The sequence below is a fragment of the Ochlerotatus camptorhynchus genome, unplaced genomic scaffold (assembly GCF_037179485.1).
Source record: "Ochlerotatus camptorhynchus isolate MF236.1 unplaced genomic scaffold, CSIRO-AGI_Acam_v1.1 ptg000255l, whole genome shotgun sequence".
Classification (NCBI taxonomy): domain Eukaryota; kingdom Metazoa; phylum Arthropoda; class Insecta; order Diptera; family Culicidae; genus Ochlerotatus; species Ochlerotatus camptorhynchus.
In genome coordinates this window covers 202,172-220,070 of record NW_027040745.1, presented here as the reverse complement: position 1 = coordinate 220,070, position 17,899 = coordinate 202,172, and the positions used below count along the sequence as shown (strand labels likewise).

Sequence of the window (17,899 nt, the reverse complement as noted above, 5' to 3'; positions counted from 1 at the left end):
TTCTGATCAGAAATGGTTTAATTTACACCAAATTGAGGAACTAGAACGAAATTACTCATGTCATATGATAGTTATTTGATAATTTTCTTTTCGCTAGAATGTTATTATACCGGTTGTGTTGTGTGAGAGAGGCGACGGTAGAGCATGCGTGTAGGAATAAAAACAGACTGTCGCACACGACAACGAAGCGAGTGTAGTAAAAAACGTCAACTGTTTCAACCCCTGGTCCCAGATCCAAATTCATTAATGTAGCATGTGATTTAAAAAAATACGGAGCTCTAGGATCTTTTCTAAAAATTGATCCCCTATACGGATTTTCTGTATCTTTCGAAGGACCGTTCCATGGCCACCAGAGTGCACATACTGGTTTCAAATCCAAATTCATTCATGCAGCATAGCAACAAGTTGATTTAAAAATCTAGATCCTTTTTTACTAATTTTCCACATTTATGGATGTTCCGGGTCTTCCAAAGGAATGCTTTGCTGTCCGTTGGGTTCACATTTTTGTCAAAGATCCAAATTCATTCATAAATCACAATGTTCAAATGAAAAACAAAACAAACATTTCATAGATAGATTGTTATTTCCCGCACTTGAATAGCAACCCCCAGTGCAGTTACTGCGTTATGGTGAAGGTTGCTAAAATAGCTTTAGCAACGCATTGGTGCGGGTGCTCTAACTCTGTCAATAGCGGATGGATTTTAATTCTAAACAAGCCAATCGATTAGATTTTTTTAACAAATTTTCTAAAATGAGCTTTTTATCAATTTTCAATAGATCAGTATTAAAAATTACACAAATGTCCAACTGTTGCAATGGTGAACAAAATTACCACCGATTGCCTGCAAAAAGCACTTTCCCTAACACAGATTTCAAAATCGAATTCCATCCGGTCTCACCGAACGGTGCTTATTCAATCACCGTGTGTGGTGGTGTCCGGTCGGTCGTCATCATCAGTAGCAGTGCTTTCGGCACATGGCGTTGAACATTGTTCTCCTGTACATAACGAAAGGCTTATCGCAAGCAGCGAGCTGCAGCCCACATGAGCGTCTATTCGCCGAAGAAGTAGGACGAAGCCACACCGCTACCGATCAGATTCAGTAGCTCTTCGTGAGTCGCATAAAAATTCTCGCAATGACTGAATACCACATGACCTTGCAAAAAATCTCGAATCTATAGGATTAATCGCGAATATCTCACAATTGGAAAATTTTAGCGAGAAATTCCTCCACTCAGTTTTTGATTTTTTTTTATTATCTATTGAGTAAACCACAAATTCCGTGCGAAAATGCGTAATTTTGTCATCAGAAAACGGGGCGTTTCCGTGATGGAAAAAAATTGTTTCCCAAACACAGTCGCCGAAAGCTTATACCGAGCACGTAATCCTACGTCAAATCTACGGTCGTGTTTTGGATACAACCTCATACTTTTTTCCAAACAACTGTTTCTGAATATTAGTATTTTCATTCCACATTTAAAGTTGTAAATAGAATCTGGATGAAGACATGTTGTGTGTTTGCAGTGCAATTTTGCTGATATGAGCGCATAGTAATCTGGATGGGTGTTTAAAAATTCCCTTATACACACTTAGTTTTTTTCTACCGAGCTCGGCTGTGGAAATCTCAGCAAAAAAAGTTTTACTGAGATCCCAGCAAACATTTCATTTGTTTGCTAAGATTCAGCTAAGCATTATCCGAGACTCAGCAATCAAAATTTGATGCCACTTTTGCTGAGATCTCAGTGAAACTTATTTTTGCCGAAATTTGCACAGCCGAACTCTGTAGAAAAAACTAACTAACTAAGTGTGATACATTTTGGTACTTAGCTTTTATAAGAAGAGCACATGTTAAATGATATTTTTGCGCATAGCTAATATTAATTTATGAACAGCTCCGTAGTTAAACAATACTGAACTGTAGAGGCTTGGATTAATGAGTAGGAAAGTGATCAATTGGTTTCAACTTTTTAAAGTGGTTCTTGCAAGCCACCATCAATACCCTTGACAATCTAGATCTAATCTGCAGGCTTGCTGAAACTTCTCAAACTCACTGGAGGTTTTAAAACACTCTTGTCCTGCGAGTTTAGCCAGCCCTCACCTCGAGTGAGTGGCGGCAGGAATATGGAAGAAGTAAACAAAAACTCCTCAAGAGATAGGGAGAGTGAACTTCAGCGAGAGGATGATTTGACTCCGGATGACTTTTTTGTTCGACGCAAGCAGCTCAGAGTTCACCCAGAATGAGAGTAAGAGCGTGTGATAGAAAACATGAACATGAATTGGCGTTGACGGCACTGTCGAAAAATTTGCTCTTCCAGCAAATTTAGACACTTTCTTATGGGAATTTTCAGTGGAGTGAAAGGATAGTACAAAGTCCGCCATGTTTCACGCACAGTCTGACGTTTACTTATGGATTTTCTCATAGGAGTAAAGAGCTACAGAGTCGCCGTCAACGCCAATGGCAGCAAACCTCACTCTCATTTTATCCCCCTTCGCTCACAAGCTCAGAAGCTCAGGGGAATGATTTGGCAGTAGGCATTCTACTCCTCAGAAAAATGCTACGCTCAGCTCATTTCAAACTCGCGAGTGAGGCTCCATCAAGCCTGCTAATCTGGCCCCAGCCCCGAGTTGTAAAGATTATTCGGGAATCTCTTCTGCAAAATACAGTAATCATATATCAAATAAGTTTGGAGCTCTTATTCTGAATTATTGGACAAGCAATAATTAATATTTATAACAAATTTTCTTTGAATGAAATGCTTGAAATATATTTTTATTTGATTTTTCAAGTCAATTCAAATGAGACTTTCCACTTGATCAATAAGTTATTCGTTGATTTAATAACTTTTGTTGGCAATAATTTGCTTCTGAAAATTTGTTTATACCAAAGATAAATAAATTAATTTCAAAGATTGTCAAATTTATGTTTCTCCATATAAATTACATCGCTGAAAATGGTGCACCTAAGGTCCAGTTAACACAATTGTTATTGTAGAAAATTTGAATTAAGACAGCTTTTACAAAATCATAAACCACAAGTCCAAACGGCAATGCCCTCTCAAACTACTCTACATTTGCTGATGCATTCCATTTGAACTGCACCCTGCCAAAGGTATCCTACATACTCGGTACGTACCGCTAAACCGTGACTGTGTGAACTACATTGTAACGGATCTCGCGTGACTAGCAGACATTTTGTCGCTCACTACGTCCTGATTTGTGTCTCCGATACACACTTGTCGTTAACTAGACGTGAAAACTAGCATGTAATTAGCGTCGATGTTAATCACCTGTTAATTCTATTGCACACCCCTAGCCTGTTTTTTTTCTACTCTCATTTTCTGCATCTTGCTTGGTTTTATTATACAACTCCCTAATGATTAGTTTCGGTGTAGATATTGCTCCAACTGGGCGTCAGTTTTCCACTGCAATTATCACTGATACCGGAATCGGTTGGGTTGGCGTTCGGATCTAGATTCGGTTCTGCCTGCATTGGAATCATCAGAGAAGGTTGATGATCCTGTTGCTGCTGCTCCGATGATGGTGGTTGTGGTTGAGGTGGAGCTTGATTTTGCGACAGTTTGATCACATTCGACAAAATCATATTCTTGATCATCAGATTGTGTCAGTACAGCTCGGCAAAGGTCATATTGTGCATCTCTTCCAAAGCTTGGCTGGAGGACATGTCTCCGTCGCTGCTGTTGTTATTGCTCGGATTGGCACTGGTGAGGTGATGGTGATGATGATGCAGGCTGGCGGTCGTAATCGATGGAAGGCCGCCCAGTGGTTGACCCGGATTCATGAGACCGCCATCCTGGCGCATCACGTTTCGACGCCACTTGGCGCGGGCGTTCTGGAACCAGACCTGGTGGGCGTATAAGTAGACGGTTTATATGAGTCATGGACTAATTCCACGGAGAAAGGCATCACTCACTTGAAGTACCCTCTTGGAAAGGCCCGTCTTCTGGGCCAGTTGCTTCAGATCCTTGGCGTCAGGGTTTTGGTTGATAGCGAAGTAGGATTTCATCGTCCGGAGCTGGTGGTGCTTGAACGACGTACGCATCCGTTTGGTTCGGCAGTTTGGTGTAAGAGTTCCACCGGATCCAGGCGATTGACTTCCATCGTACGAGGAGAGATCCAGGCTGCTTACGCTCATTTCCTTGTGCAGTAGGTCTGTAAAAATCGAATAAAAAAAATATTAATTTTGTGTAAAGCTTATCATTAATTTCGAACCAAATCATTCCTCCTAACGAATACCAATACAAATTGCAAATTACACACATGGCTGCATTGACGCTGCTAAACGCAAATTACGTGTTCATCACCTTTAATGAACCGCATTTGCTTGACTCTAATTTAGCAAGGCAAAAATTGCAATCATCCAATCAAAACTTCCCATCGTTGGATACCGCTTTGCATACACGCACATTACATCGCCTAATTTGCGTTCAACAAATTAAGTTACAGAATTCCCTTTTCCCCACTCTCTCTAACAATGCAGTTCCCCCGTGTGGATGCACCATTAGTACCGGTAGCATTTTAATTTTCTCCATACCTGCGCGTTGTACTTATTGCAAACACTGAGACGTAATTAAATTCACCTTTTGCTGCACTAATTTCATTTGTACAACCCACTATCATGGCAAATTAAATTAATTGTAACCCCAGGGCGCTCGCGCTGCCTCGGAGCGGCAGTCATCAGCCCTACCTCTATATAGCTAGTTGAACCGAGCGCGCTTGTTTAAATCAACCCTTTTCTCCTCACTTGCGCTGATCGGAAACCGATCAACAGCACGGCGATGGCGGTCGGTCGGCGGGCAAATAAATAAACGGGAATGAGCATCCTATCGTTCACACTGATCGTGATGTCGCAGCCTCGGGGTGGGTGGTTCCCGTACGAGTCCGCAACACTGGCTGGAGGACGTAGGAACATCTTGATTGACCACGTTGGCCCCGAAGAAATCATTAGCATTTTTGCATGCGCTGGCTGTCAGCAGGACGGACAGGGAAAAAGGAAACTCCCATATTCGCGAATCGAAGGGAAATTCACGTCGCGCCTTCGTCAGTGGGTCGGTATCTGAACGATGATGATATAGTTGATGAGGTTCGGGTAATGATTATTAAAATGAAATAAATCGCTCGTCGTTTCAATCGCTAGGGTGTGGCACCACTTCGGAATATTCAGTTCATTTCGGCAAACCCCCCTTAAATCAGTTTTCCTATAGTCTCACTGAATTTGCAGAGCCGAAACGTAGGGACAAATTACAAAATTAATTTGTTCTGATTGAGTGATTGCCAGACTGCCAAGCCGAAACTGTTTATTGTAAAACCTCACAGTCGAACACTCCAACACAATATCACTGAATTTGATTCACAGCAGTTGCTTAAATAGAGAGCAAAGAATTTATTGCATTACTGTCGATTGTAGCTGGTTGTCTTCATTGTGCTTATGGCTGTAATGGGTTCCTCACAGTCTTATAAGCGATCACCGTAGTCGACGCGTTTTCTGTAATAATCGGCTGTCTTTACCTCCGACACTTGCAAAACAAGCTATCATAGTATTCTACCAAACTACAATGTCATACGACACTGTCGCCGAAGGCCGTTACGAATGTATATATTTTAGTTTTTCTCATAATAAGAGCTGGTGAAGTTGTGCTTGTGTGAATTTTGAAAATATCAAGCAACGATATCCTACACTCAAAAAAATCCCCACGTCATCATCATGTGTCTCACACTTAATTTTGTGCTTATTGTGAAACACATCCATTTAATGTGTGAATCTTATGCTATGAATCGCCTCGATTGCTATGAGGCGGGTTGATAGGATAATGTCACAAGTCTTGTTTTCGATGTTTACCTTTCTGAGCAAGCAATTTACATGGCATTGAAATGCATTTAAATCCATCTGTTTTGAACAGTAGTGTGAATCAATGTGCAATACACTTGAATAGATAGTAAAAGATTTTGAACATTTCAAAGTTTGAAACACTATAAATTAACGTGTATAACACATTGAACCAAAGTGAAATACACTTAAAGTAAATGTGATTGTGCATTTAAAAAATCAAGTGTTTAAACACTTCGATCAAACGTGTGGAATTTTTTGAGTGTAGTAATAACATTTCTGATCAGAAATGTGTTAATTTACACCAAATTGAGGAATTAGAACGAAATCGCACATGTCATATGATAGTTATTTGATAAATTTCTTTTTACTCGAATGTTGTTCTACCGTTTGTGTTATATGAGAAAGACAACGGTAGAGCATGAGTGTATGAATACAAACAGACTGTCGCGCATGACAACGAAGTGAATGTAGCAAAAAAACGTCAACGTTTTCAACCCCTGGTTCCTTACGCCGAGGTAGTGCTACACCTCATGAACAGCTAAAGCATGCCGATAGCTTAGTCAGTTAAGGAGTGTTTACCGTACCGGAGACGGCTGAATTTATGGTATTTTACAATTACATAGGGGAATTTACGTATTCTCGTCAATCTAAGCAGCGTCCGCACTTCTATTAGCATTTTCACAGCGTCACGCACATATATGACGTGTCTGTTTGTTTCAATTCATCTGCTGCTTGCTTCTCTATCCATTCCAATCGACAGAATTCTTCAAAACTGTTTGAAAGCGTTTTTACAACGCTCTAAACTTCTCAGGTGAGTGTGACTATTGTCGGCAGCCTCTTTTTCTTCGGCAACCTTCCCATTAGAACTGCGTGTTAACCAGCTGTTCTATTATCGGCAACTCGAAATCAGCCCCATTTTGTATTACGTATGCTTCATTTGAAGAAAAATCTGGCATAAAAGGATTACTCGGTCCTACAAATATAATCAGATTGAAGCTGAAAGACTAAAGAATCATTTGGATACATTCAGGGAAGTGTGTTGATGGTAAAACATAGTGAAATTAACGTTTAAATTTTGATTGCCGAAAACAGTCAATGGGTGCCGAAGCCGACATTTACCCTATCTTAGTACTACTTATTATCTTCTCCCAATAACGACACATTTTAAAACTTCCCTGAAAGTTGATCTTAAGTTCTGAGTCGATCTGAGCTTTCCTGGAGATCTCTAGACCTAGCTTTCTTGAAATTTTCCATAATTCTCCTACAGCTCTGCAGACTTCTCCTCAGATGATTTTTTGACATCTCTGAAGTTTTCTGGATATCCCTGAAGTCATAGAACTTCATAAAAGTTACTGCAGTTTGCTTGAAGCTGATGGCTACCCAACTAACATTTTCAGCTTTATAAGCCAACTTTTCCAGCGTTTTGCTGTAAAGTAGCTGAAAAGAAGCTGCAGATACAGCTACAAGCAGAAGCTAGCAAAATAATTTTGGAGAGCGTTTACTCAACATTTTCACAACCATTATTCAATTTGTCAGTCACACTGAATAACAACAAAATAACAAAAAACGCTTATGTCTCTTTTATACACATACTAATCAACTTTCAACTTGTTACTGCAAAACAAAGCTAATCAAGTGAATATATTACTCATTTGATGGCTTCTACACAACCAACCACTCTTGCTGAATAAAATAAACATCAAAAGTGCTTTTTCAACAACTAAACAACCTGTACTCAGCTAATAAACTGTGTTAGAGCTACTTCGGAAGCATTTTCACAGTCAACTAGGTTTATTTTTAGACGTGTGCAGTTTTACAGCTTTTACTCTGCTCCTTTACAAAGCTGAAGTAACTAGTCGAGAAAAGTGATTTATGTGCACTATTATAAAGCGTCTACTCAGCGATTTTGTTGTAAAACGGCATATTGATTTGTTTACAGCAGTTCCCAACTAACATTTTAAGCTTTGTAAGCCAACTTTTTCAGCGTTGTGCTGTAAAGTAGCTGAAACAAAGCTGCAGATACAGCTACAAACAGAAGCTAGCAAAATAGTTTTGGAGAGCGATTACTCAACATTTTCACAAACATTATTCAATTTGTCAGTAGCACTTAGTAACAGCAGCCAATAAACGCTAATGTCACTTCTATACAAATTTTCATCAACTTGCAACTTTAGCTGCAAAACAAAGCTAATAAAGGCAATATATTACTTATTTGATGGCTTCTACACAACCAACCACTCTTGCTGAATAACATAAACATCAAAAGTGCTTTTTCAACAACTAAACAACCTGTACTCAACTAACTGTGTTAGCGCTACTTTGAAAGCTATTTTACAGTCAACTAGGTTTATTTTTAGACGTGTTACAGCTTTTACTCTTTTCAAAGCGGAATTAACTAGTCGAGAAAAGTGATTCATATGCACTATTATAAAGCCTCTACTCAGCGATCTAGTTGTAGAAGGACATGTGTTTTTGTTTACGTCAGTTCAATGTGTTGGCGTAGCGAAGTTGGTAGTATCAAGGTTCGCCAATGCGGTCGTTTCGAGTTCGATTCCAGGTTCCGGTACAGTGTAAATCATTTGGTGGCGTGTTTATAACTAATTTCGATTAATTTGATTCGAATAAAATAAACTTGATAAATCTCTCCAACAAAAAAAAAAGAGCGTAAACAATATTTAACCTGGCGTCAAAAGAAAACTGTGTAGTGATTATTGGATAATCGGGTAAAGGTTGAGTAAGCGCTTTTCAATTTTCACACACAACTTAACAGCAGGATAACAGCTGTATAGAAGCGTAAATAGATATGCAATAAGAGCTTGTCCGAACCGTCACAACAGCCATAGCTGACTAAGTTCGCCAGATTTGCTTGTATAGAGGTAGAGTAAAGGTTTCCTCATATCGTATAACATTTGAATACAGCTTGAGGCTGTATAAATGAAATGAGTAAAGCGTTTACATTGCGAAAATTGTTAGTGGGTTCAAAGTGTTGGCGTAGGATAGTTGGTAGTGTCAAGGTTTGCCAATGCGATCGTCTCGAGTTCGATTCCAGGTCCGGTGCAGAGTAAATAATTTGGTGATGACTTGCTACTTATTTCGATTAATTTGATTCACAGCAAAGTAAACTCAATAAATTCCTCCATAAAAAAGCGTAAACAGTATTTAACCCGGCTTCAAGAGAAAATTGTGTAGTGATTATTGGATAACCGGGAAAAGGTTGAATAAGCGCCTTTCAAGTTGACACACAACTAAACAGCAGGATAACAGCTGTACAGAAGCGTTAATGTATATGCAATAAGAGCTTGTCCCAACCGTCACAACAGCCATAAGTAGCTGACTACTAAGTTCGCCAGATTTGCTTGTATAGAGGTTGAGTAAAGATTTCCTCTTTTCGTACAACGTTTGAATACAACTTGAGGCTGTATAAATGAAATGAGTAAAGCGTTTACGTTGTGAAAATTGTTAGTTGGGTACGCCTTGAAGTTCAAGCTGATATGGCCAACATGTTACAGAATTTTCGTTATTATCTTGTTCATGAAACTTTCCCGAAATCCTCGGTATTTTCATTCATTCCTCGAAACTTCTTCCTACAATTTTTGTGAACCCTCTCAAAGTACTCTAATCTTTCCAGAAGTTCTCGCGGTTTTTTCCGTGGAGTTTTTTTTTTAAATCTATAATCGGTAGCTGATCTGGCCAAAACCAGGCACAGGAGACAATTTCTAGTTCCTCAGTCCCTATTATTTGCCACTGAGAAGCTGTTCCGAACCCAAGTAGAACCTCCACGATGTGTCCCATCATTCGTCCCATCATTAGTTTCATCATTCGTTGAGTCGCAGCGTTGAATCTGACTTTTGGCCACGGAAAGGCTTACCAACGCACATCAAAAATCGACTGCATACATCCGAACATTTGTTTATCTCAAATCGACGGAAGACATTCCCCGCAACTACCATAAACCGGACTAGTTCCTGTTGATCTTCTGCAAGCTTCGTCTACAATTTGGACTTCTACATCAACACATGTCAGTCAGCCTTCAGGTTCAATTGGTTAAACTTGGTGAGTTCGTTCCATTTTGTAATTTTTTTTTATCACCACAACGTTACTGGTATAAGATCTACCACCGAACCCTAGTCTTGACAACTTCAAACTATGGAATCAGGATTTTCCAGTTATCAAAGGATTACATTTTAGTGCTTGTTACTTTTTATAACTTGATAATAGTGACAAGACTCGGGTAGTGATCACCGCCGTTATGCATTTCTATATTGTATATTTCAAATCAAAAATATTGTTTGTGTTCATAAAATTTTCATAATCCTTTTCCCTTTGTCCTTCTCCTTTTCCTTTCCCTCTTCTCTTTTCAGAAAGCGAGTAATGGCGCTATAGCCATAAGCCAGAAAAGGCTAGGACAAGAGTTAGTGCTCATGTCCCAACCGTCAGAAGAAAATGGAGCATCACTTAACCTTCTAGCTTTGATGCTTCCAACGACCAACCAATATTATAATTACCAAAATCGGAACGTACGGTACGAGATGTCCACGTTTCATCCATTTATTGGATTCTGAAGCATCGTGTTTAAATCTTCGATTAAAACAGGCCCGATGTTTTCTGAATCATCTTGCCCCTTAAATGCTGACGCATCTTCGATGTGAAACATATATCAAATAGACAAAAAAAAAAAATATGGAGGTATATCCATCATTTTCCACGATGCTTTCAAGAACTGGCTGTGTTGGTGTTAGATTAGATAAGATTAGATTAATCTTTCCAGAAGTTCTCACTACTCTTCTGATGATGTCTCAGAATCAGTCTGAAGTTAATAAAACTGCCCTAAAGATCTTTAAACTTCGCAGCGTTATCAGAATCTCCGTGAAGTTTTCGAAAGTTTTCTTAAGTTCTTCAAACTCCTCCGACGCTGTCAGTAATTTATGAAACTTTTTCGTTTTGAACAGATTCTTGAATTAAATAAATACCAATACCAATGCCAATCCAATACCTTTCGAATGGAACATTCGCAGAGAAATGTCACCTTAGGTGAATAAATCCTTACACCACCCAGAAAATTGTCACACACTTTAATTCGCTCTAACATGTTCAGTCGTGTTCAGCATACCGTCGAAACAGGAAGAACTGCACTCTCGCATTGTACAATTCTTTCAAGCGAACGAAGATCGTGGAAAAAAAATTACACGGATGACGATTTTAAGTGAGAACATGTTCTGGTATCCACTGTATCCTTGCATCCATGGCAGTAGCTCGGAAGAGAGGTACCGGCCATCCAACATGTTCAACAACAAGGATTCGGTAAGTCAACGGGAAGAGGCCAGAAAGTGCCGTTGTTCGAAGTCACACATCTGCAAGACTCTAAGGAAGGAGGGAATAGTGTGTAGAAAGAAAACCAGATCCCCAGAGTACACTGACGACCAAATCCAAACCGTGCCGCTGGATGACCCGGAAGTACGACGGAAAGCCAAAATATACCATATGTGCCAATAGACCGGAATCCGACAAATCTGCCGTAGTGCCGTCATATCGAGGATTTTTTTCGGTCTAATGAGCTCCATGGTATACAACGATAATTGGAAGGTCAAGGACACCAAGCAACTCAGCAACAGGATAAAAAGCTGCATCCGGAAAATCGATGTCGCAACCGTCCAATATCATGACTAAGCTGTGCGGTGGACCACGGACCGTATGCCAAAATTCTCTAAGCTCAGTTTGAAGAGTTAAGTTAACCCTTTCTATGAAATAAATCAGTTTGAACTAAATTTCACTAGTGTTTTTTTTCCAGACCCATTCTTTTCATTCTCATTTTCAGTGGGTTACATATGAGCCATTTTAATAATGTTCAGCACTAAATCGGCTCTCGCGCCAAAATAGACAGTCGGTCGAGTTTCGAACGCCTTTGGATACGGTTGTGTATTAAGTTTCTTCTCTGTTTTGTGCGTGCATTAGCTTTCATAGTTTTCGGCTGCATTTGCCGGATTAGCGCTGGCACTCTGCCTCCCGGACGGTTATACGTGTGTGAGTGGTGGTTTTCTCGCTTTCCGAGAAGTTTTAGAATCGAGAAAGAAAACATGATTCATCATGTTTGCAAGCAACAAAAGATTTGACGCTATCTGCGTTGTTTGATTTTTTCTCCCGGTCCAGAAATTTGTGGCATCGCGAGTGATAATTTTAATTTTAGTTTGTTTACGCGGTGATGATGCTGGTTCACTCGCAACTATTTTTGAAAAAATTAAGTGTTTTCGAACGAAAGTGTACCATAAGTGCTTCCGAACGTGTTTCGCAGTTGAATGTGGTGAAATTCGTGCATTCCCGTTTGATTTTGGAAATCCGTATCACAAAATTGCCCACCGATTTCTTTTTTTTGCCGTTCGACAACGACGGGTGTGCTTTCGCGAGAGTGACGTTTATTTGATCCGTTTCTTTGCACGGGTGTGTTTTTTTTAACTAGCTTAAGTGTGCCTGCGATTTGCATTGAGTGTCGGAGATTGTAAGTAATCTGAAGGATGCCTCGCTGGATACGCCCAAGACTGGACGGGCAGTAGCTGGTGGCCGTGAACGGTTCCTGGGGAAAGCACTAGATGCGACCCTCCTCCCAGATGACCATGGCAATACAGGAAGTATTGGTATTGGAAGGTAATTGCTATTAGATATTTTGCAAACAGTGACAGATAGCAGACATGAAGAACCAGTGGAGGTGCCGGGCAAAGGTGTTTATCCTAGACAAATGGTAAGTTACAAATTTGCTGTTGTCGTTGTCGTAGTCGCTGTCGTAGTTGCTGTCGTAATCACCGTCGTAGTCGTAGGAGTACCGTTAGTATATTTAAAATTAACCACCAACCGCTGAAAATATGAATTATCGCGTATATCTGTTGTTCATTACATGCCAAGTAAAATTCGATAACGTAATTTCATTTGAATAGCTTGTTCAACCAGGTCTTAAACAATCGTCACGTCGGTCATAGCTTGTTATGATTACCTAAACCATGCGTAAAGAGAAAATCGAAACATTTAACGTCGCGTGAAAATGGATCTTAATGAAGGCCTCTTTCATAGCTTTTAGTTTAAGGATTTCAAAGATCGTCGGTTGCAGTGGCTTGCTTACTGAGCAGAAAAACGCGGTCCCATATCCTTTCATATTAAAAATGTATGGTTAGATCGCTTGTTTATCGTGTATTTCGTAAAACTTTTCGTTGTCGTCGGTGCCGGGTCTGAATAGTCATAAAAAACTTGAGTAACGCTATAATGTGATATGAGGGGCTCGGTGGCCTTAGAGCAACCGGTTTTGCTTACTGAGCAGAACATTATGAGTCTAATCTCAAGCCCATCCACATTCAAGATTCGTCAATCGTTTTATTTGTTAACATGACTACATGGTAATAACAGCAACTCGATGATAAAAAAAGGAGCTCGTCTGCCTAGTGGCAAACGTTTTTGCTTACTGATCAGAAGACCGTGGGTTCAATCCCAAGCTCCTTCGCGTTATATGATTGTTAGGACATCAATTCAGCTTATCGTTTACCAAAACTAACCCTGCTGCAAACCCAACCCTATTACCCAATATCCCAGTGATTCCTCGTGGAAGTGCAGAGGTGTTCTCGGCTTCCATCAAAGCGAGTGTCACGTCATCACATTCCTACCCCTTCCTTTCTTGACCTGTGTTTGGGCACGGCCGGCGCTGGTATTGCCTAGTTTGAGATCACCAGTTTTTACACATTGAGGATGATTGCTAGTCCCAACCATCGTCTATTGGTTCTCTGTGTAATTACAGCTGGTCTGGCAATAACAGAGTAGCAACCGTGGGCGGTCAATTATGCTCATGCTCACGCTCATGCTCTCGCGCCAAAATAGACAGTCTCGGGAGACTATAGAAGCTATAACTATAAATCTATCCGTTCTGTAACCATTCCGTTATGATTAGTAAACGTGCCTGACAACAAGTAGAATCACTGTGTTCCGTGTTCAATAAATCTTCGTGTTTGTGCTCCATAAGAGAAATTCTGTGGAAGTCCGATCAATCATTCCCGTGTCTTCAATAGTAATCATCCCAACTTGACCATTACAAGGCACCGACCCAAACAGACACCCAAATGTGCGTTAACAAGCTCTTTGATCACCATTGGATTTTTAGAAATTATCCTGAAATCTATCTAACTGCCCTGAAAAATCTTCAAACTTGGCCTTAATTCTAGAAGTTTTCAAACTTTTGCTGAAGTTCTTGGAACTTCATTGTAAATTCCAAAATTTTCCTGACGTTCATGGGACTCCCAAATTTTTAAAGTTTTCTGAACTGGCGAAGTGTGGTCATGGATCGAGTAGAGTGGAGACGACTTCTTCGGACAGCAGAGGACAACATGTAGGGCCCAAATAGCCCCATAACACAAAAATTGCTTTAAATGGCCATAACTTCCAAAATAACTTTAAGAAAGTCAAAATGTCCTTGAAAGTATCAAAAATGGCTTCAGATGCGCCAACACAATTTAGTATCGACAAAATTAACCTTACAACGGTAAAAATGGCCTTCAAATGCTAAAATAGCTTTGAAACGGTAATAACACTTTAAAAACGTCAAAAACTGCATTTAGAAAACCCAACATTGCTTAGAACCACTAAAACAACCTTATATACGTGAAAAATGGCCTATAATCACCATGGCATATGTCACTAAAATGCCATAAATGGGCTTAGAATCACCGAGATAACATAGTGCACAACGACCTTAAGCACTTCAACAACGTCTGTGTCTGTGTCCGAAATCTTGAAAAAAATTGTAAATAGTCGACTCTAAACAAGGTATGCCAAATGATAGAGGAATAATTCCTCTAGCTCGTAGAGTTATTAGACTTCAAAATTAAGCTTTCCTTCGCGAGAAATCGGCGATTGACGTGTTTGTTTACAAATGCAATTACCCCCAAATCTCAAATCACTCCGGATATGTCGATTAGACCTGTTCATGTTAAACGAAATGTTCGGAATGTAACGGGTCAACCGTGATTACTGTTCGTCATGTTAATTTGAACTTCTGTGCAAATTTTCAGCAAAATCGGTGATGATTTAGAGGTGCTTCAAGTTAATTTTATGCTTTTAAGGTAATTTACGGCTTACAATATTTGTATCTCGAGACTGAAACAACGAAAGCTGCTGTAACAACTTTCATAGCAAAGTTTAATGTGTTATGTATCAACTTTGTAACCAAAGGTTGACTATTTGAAGTGATTTTATTGAAGTTTGACTTAGTTTCATGCTCGAAGATATCTTAAAATGTGAAGAATTTTAAAGTATTTGTTCTACGAATTTTCCACCCATATGATATAAAAATGTGTAGTGTACGGCATAATGTTCCTCATATTGTTCTAGAAGTTTCGTTCCAACATAGTTTTCGTGTATATTTCATAGATTGAGAGATAAAAATCAGAAAAGAGGCCGTTTTAGCTAAAATTCACAAGACAACAGAACCAATAAAAGTCAATTAGATTGACAGAACATAGTTGCATTGCTTTTCAATGACGACCGATGACTGTTTCATTGATATATGATTTTTTCATAAATATGAATCCTCAGTAGACGTGTTTTTTTTATCAAAGGCAAGTGTCACTCGAACCATAACAGCAATTTATAAAATAACGAACATTTGACATTGTCGATGGTTATCTCGGTTCCTTATACCCTGGACAGACTATGGCTTATATCATGTAATATAGGCTGTCTTGCAATGAGCACTCATACATCTAGTTTTCACTGGAAATTCTATGCATGAGTGCTCATTGCAAGACAGCCTATATTACATTATATAAGCCATAGTCTGTCCAGGGTATTAAGGTGTTTCGCTGTTAGATCCTTAGTCTCGCTACCACTTCGGAAATTTAAGTGCACAAATATCAGCTTCCACGATGCGTACCACAATGAAACTGTTACTCCACGTTTGCTTCGCTGCAGCATATATGAACATGTACATGTAGTAGCAATTTCAGGTGAAATGGGGCACTAGTTTCCGAGAAAGTTTTTGAAAATTCGAGGTGGAAGTGCATGTTTAGCCTACGTGGCGGCCATTTGTGGACTCTACAAGGAATCACCTTTAACGGTCTAGTAGGCTAATATTGTTCTGATATTTCGATGGTCACTTCAAGATCGAGGTATGGAGAGTTGACTCTAGTGCACAATGACCATAGAACACGTTACAAATGTTCATAGAAATGTCAAACATTTCCATAGAAAAGATACCTATGGACGTATTTATGTACAATTTATTGCATCAAATATATGCATAACCTATGAAATTCACTGAAAGGCAAGATGTATTATCCTTCGTATTTTTCCATAGATACCACGTGATGAACTAGCTTACGGCTAAACATCACGATAATAATGTATAAAAAAATACATAGATACCTATTAGGTAAATATTTGCTCAGGTAATCGCTCCTCCAGTATCACGACAACACTTACTCCGAGTGCCTTATCTTCTTCTGAACAATCATGCTTATTATGCTAATGATTTACTCCTGTACCTATTGTTACTAATAATTAGTCATGCTTGTACCACTTCGATCGTCAAAAGCACAAGTCTATCCATTTCCCTCCCCCCAGACGAAAGGAGGGCTTTGGAACGAACAGTCCGTCCCACCGAATGATTGCATTCAGTGTTTTGTTTATGAAATCCCATGCCACAGCAGCTCGGGAGACCGCCCGAGAGCAAATCAAATAAGCAAGGAAGGAAATGACATAATAGCAGAAATAAGTGAATCCAGTAACAGGATCATTTAGTTGATCCAGTAGAGTGTGCTCACGGTGTCTCTGAAAGAAAACCTTTTTAACAGAATCAGTAAAGCTTAAACATCCACCAAACAATCGCTTAGGTTCTCCTTTTTCATATGAAGCTAGTTTTGAAATGTTCTATCGTCTAAAGAAATTTGTAATATTTTTCGAAATAAATTTTGAACATATATAAGTCCAAATTTTTTTTGGAAGAATTACTCCAGATATAACATTTTCAAACTAGCCTCAAATGAAAGAGGACCACCTAAGATTTCTGGTTTTGATTTTTTATGAAAATGTTGTTCTACTAGAAACACCGTGTGCTATCCTCATCGAACCTATACATCCCCATCGGTATTGGATGCTTTGGGAAAACGATGGAAAATGATGCGCCAGGAGGGTAGGGCTCCGAAGATGAAACAAAAAATGAAGATTGCAAAATGAGATCGTGCCAAAGTTACGACCTGCTAGGTACTCGTGTATAACTTCATTAAAAATAAATAAATAAATGACTGGTACCTAGGTACCAAGAAATCTCCCTGCGAGGCATTTCATATTCATCAACATCGGGCAGCGCTCTCAAAAACACCTTTGTTTTATGTTTTGGACTCCGCCATTGCATTATCCTTGAGACGTTCGACGATGCGTTGCTCACTATCGATGCAATATGCTTTCCCATAAAATCTTAAAGCAGTTCATTTTCTGAAATGTTATTTAGAAATGTGGGAGTTATTGTATGGAAAAATTGTTTTCTTTTAACGATGTGCGCAAGTGGATGCAAAGCCAACGATAATATTCGATAGGTATGAAAATTTAACCAACTCATCAATGCAAATCACCTGGGTGTTTGTGCCTCTGCCGCTAATGAGAGCTCTAAAAGTTTTAGCAAGCAAATTTGTATCGGAAAGCAGTCCGCAACAATGGAATGTTATTCCAGGAAGAACTCATTTAAATACAAAACAAACAACCAGCCCAACCAGTTGTACCCACCAGCGGTTCTTATCGATGCATATGCACGTAGCTAAACACACATGCAGCGCTTAAGGGTCGATCTGAAATTTATGTATGCTTTTGTTGTTTAGCTTTCGAGAGGCGTCGTTCCAAATCTACTGCAATTATTCGCTTTAAATGCGTATGCTCGGCAATATTAATGTGCGGAAAAGTGTAGCGCAAATAAATGCTTCAATTTCACCTCCCTGTCATTGGACGAGTGCTACTTGGCGTGCTAAAATAATGTGTTCATTATTTTTTTTTCAGTCCAAGCTTTGAAGCGAATCACATTTGTTGAAATTAAT

General features: G+C 39.4%; 2 protein-coding genes across 2 annotated transcripts in view; one reads left to right on the top strand and one right to left on the bottom strand.

Moving 5' to 3' along the window:
* The window catches only part of LOC135704990 (uncharacterized), a 227,944-nt gene that overhangs the window by 99,982 nt on the left and 110,063 nt on the right, over positions 1-17,899 (top strand). The gene's annotated exons all lie outside the window — the stretch shown is intronic.
* LOC135704989 (LIM/homeobox protein Lhx9-like) overlaps positions 3,054-17,899 on the bottom strand; it is a 67,059-nt gene continuing 52,213 nt past the window's right edge. The window contains exons 5-6 of the mRNA XM_065226540.1: positions 3,930-4,168; positions 3,054-3,860 (exon numbers count right to left, since the gene is read on the bottom strand). Coding sequence (XP_065082612.1) covers positions 3,621-3,860; positions 3,930-4,168 — 479 coding nt within the window. The 3' untranslated portion in view covers positions 3,054-3,620. The remainder of the gene's footprint in view (positions 3,861-3,929; positions 4,169-17,899) is intronic.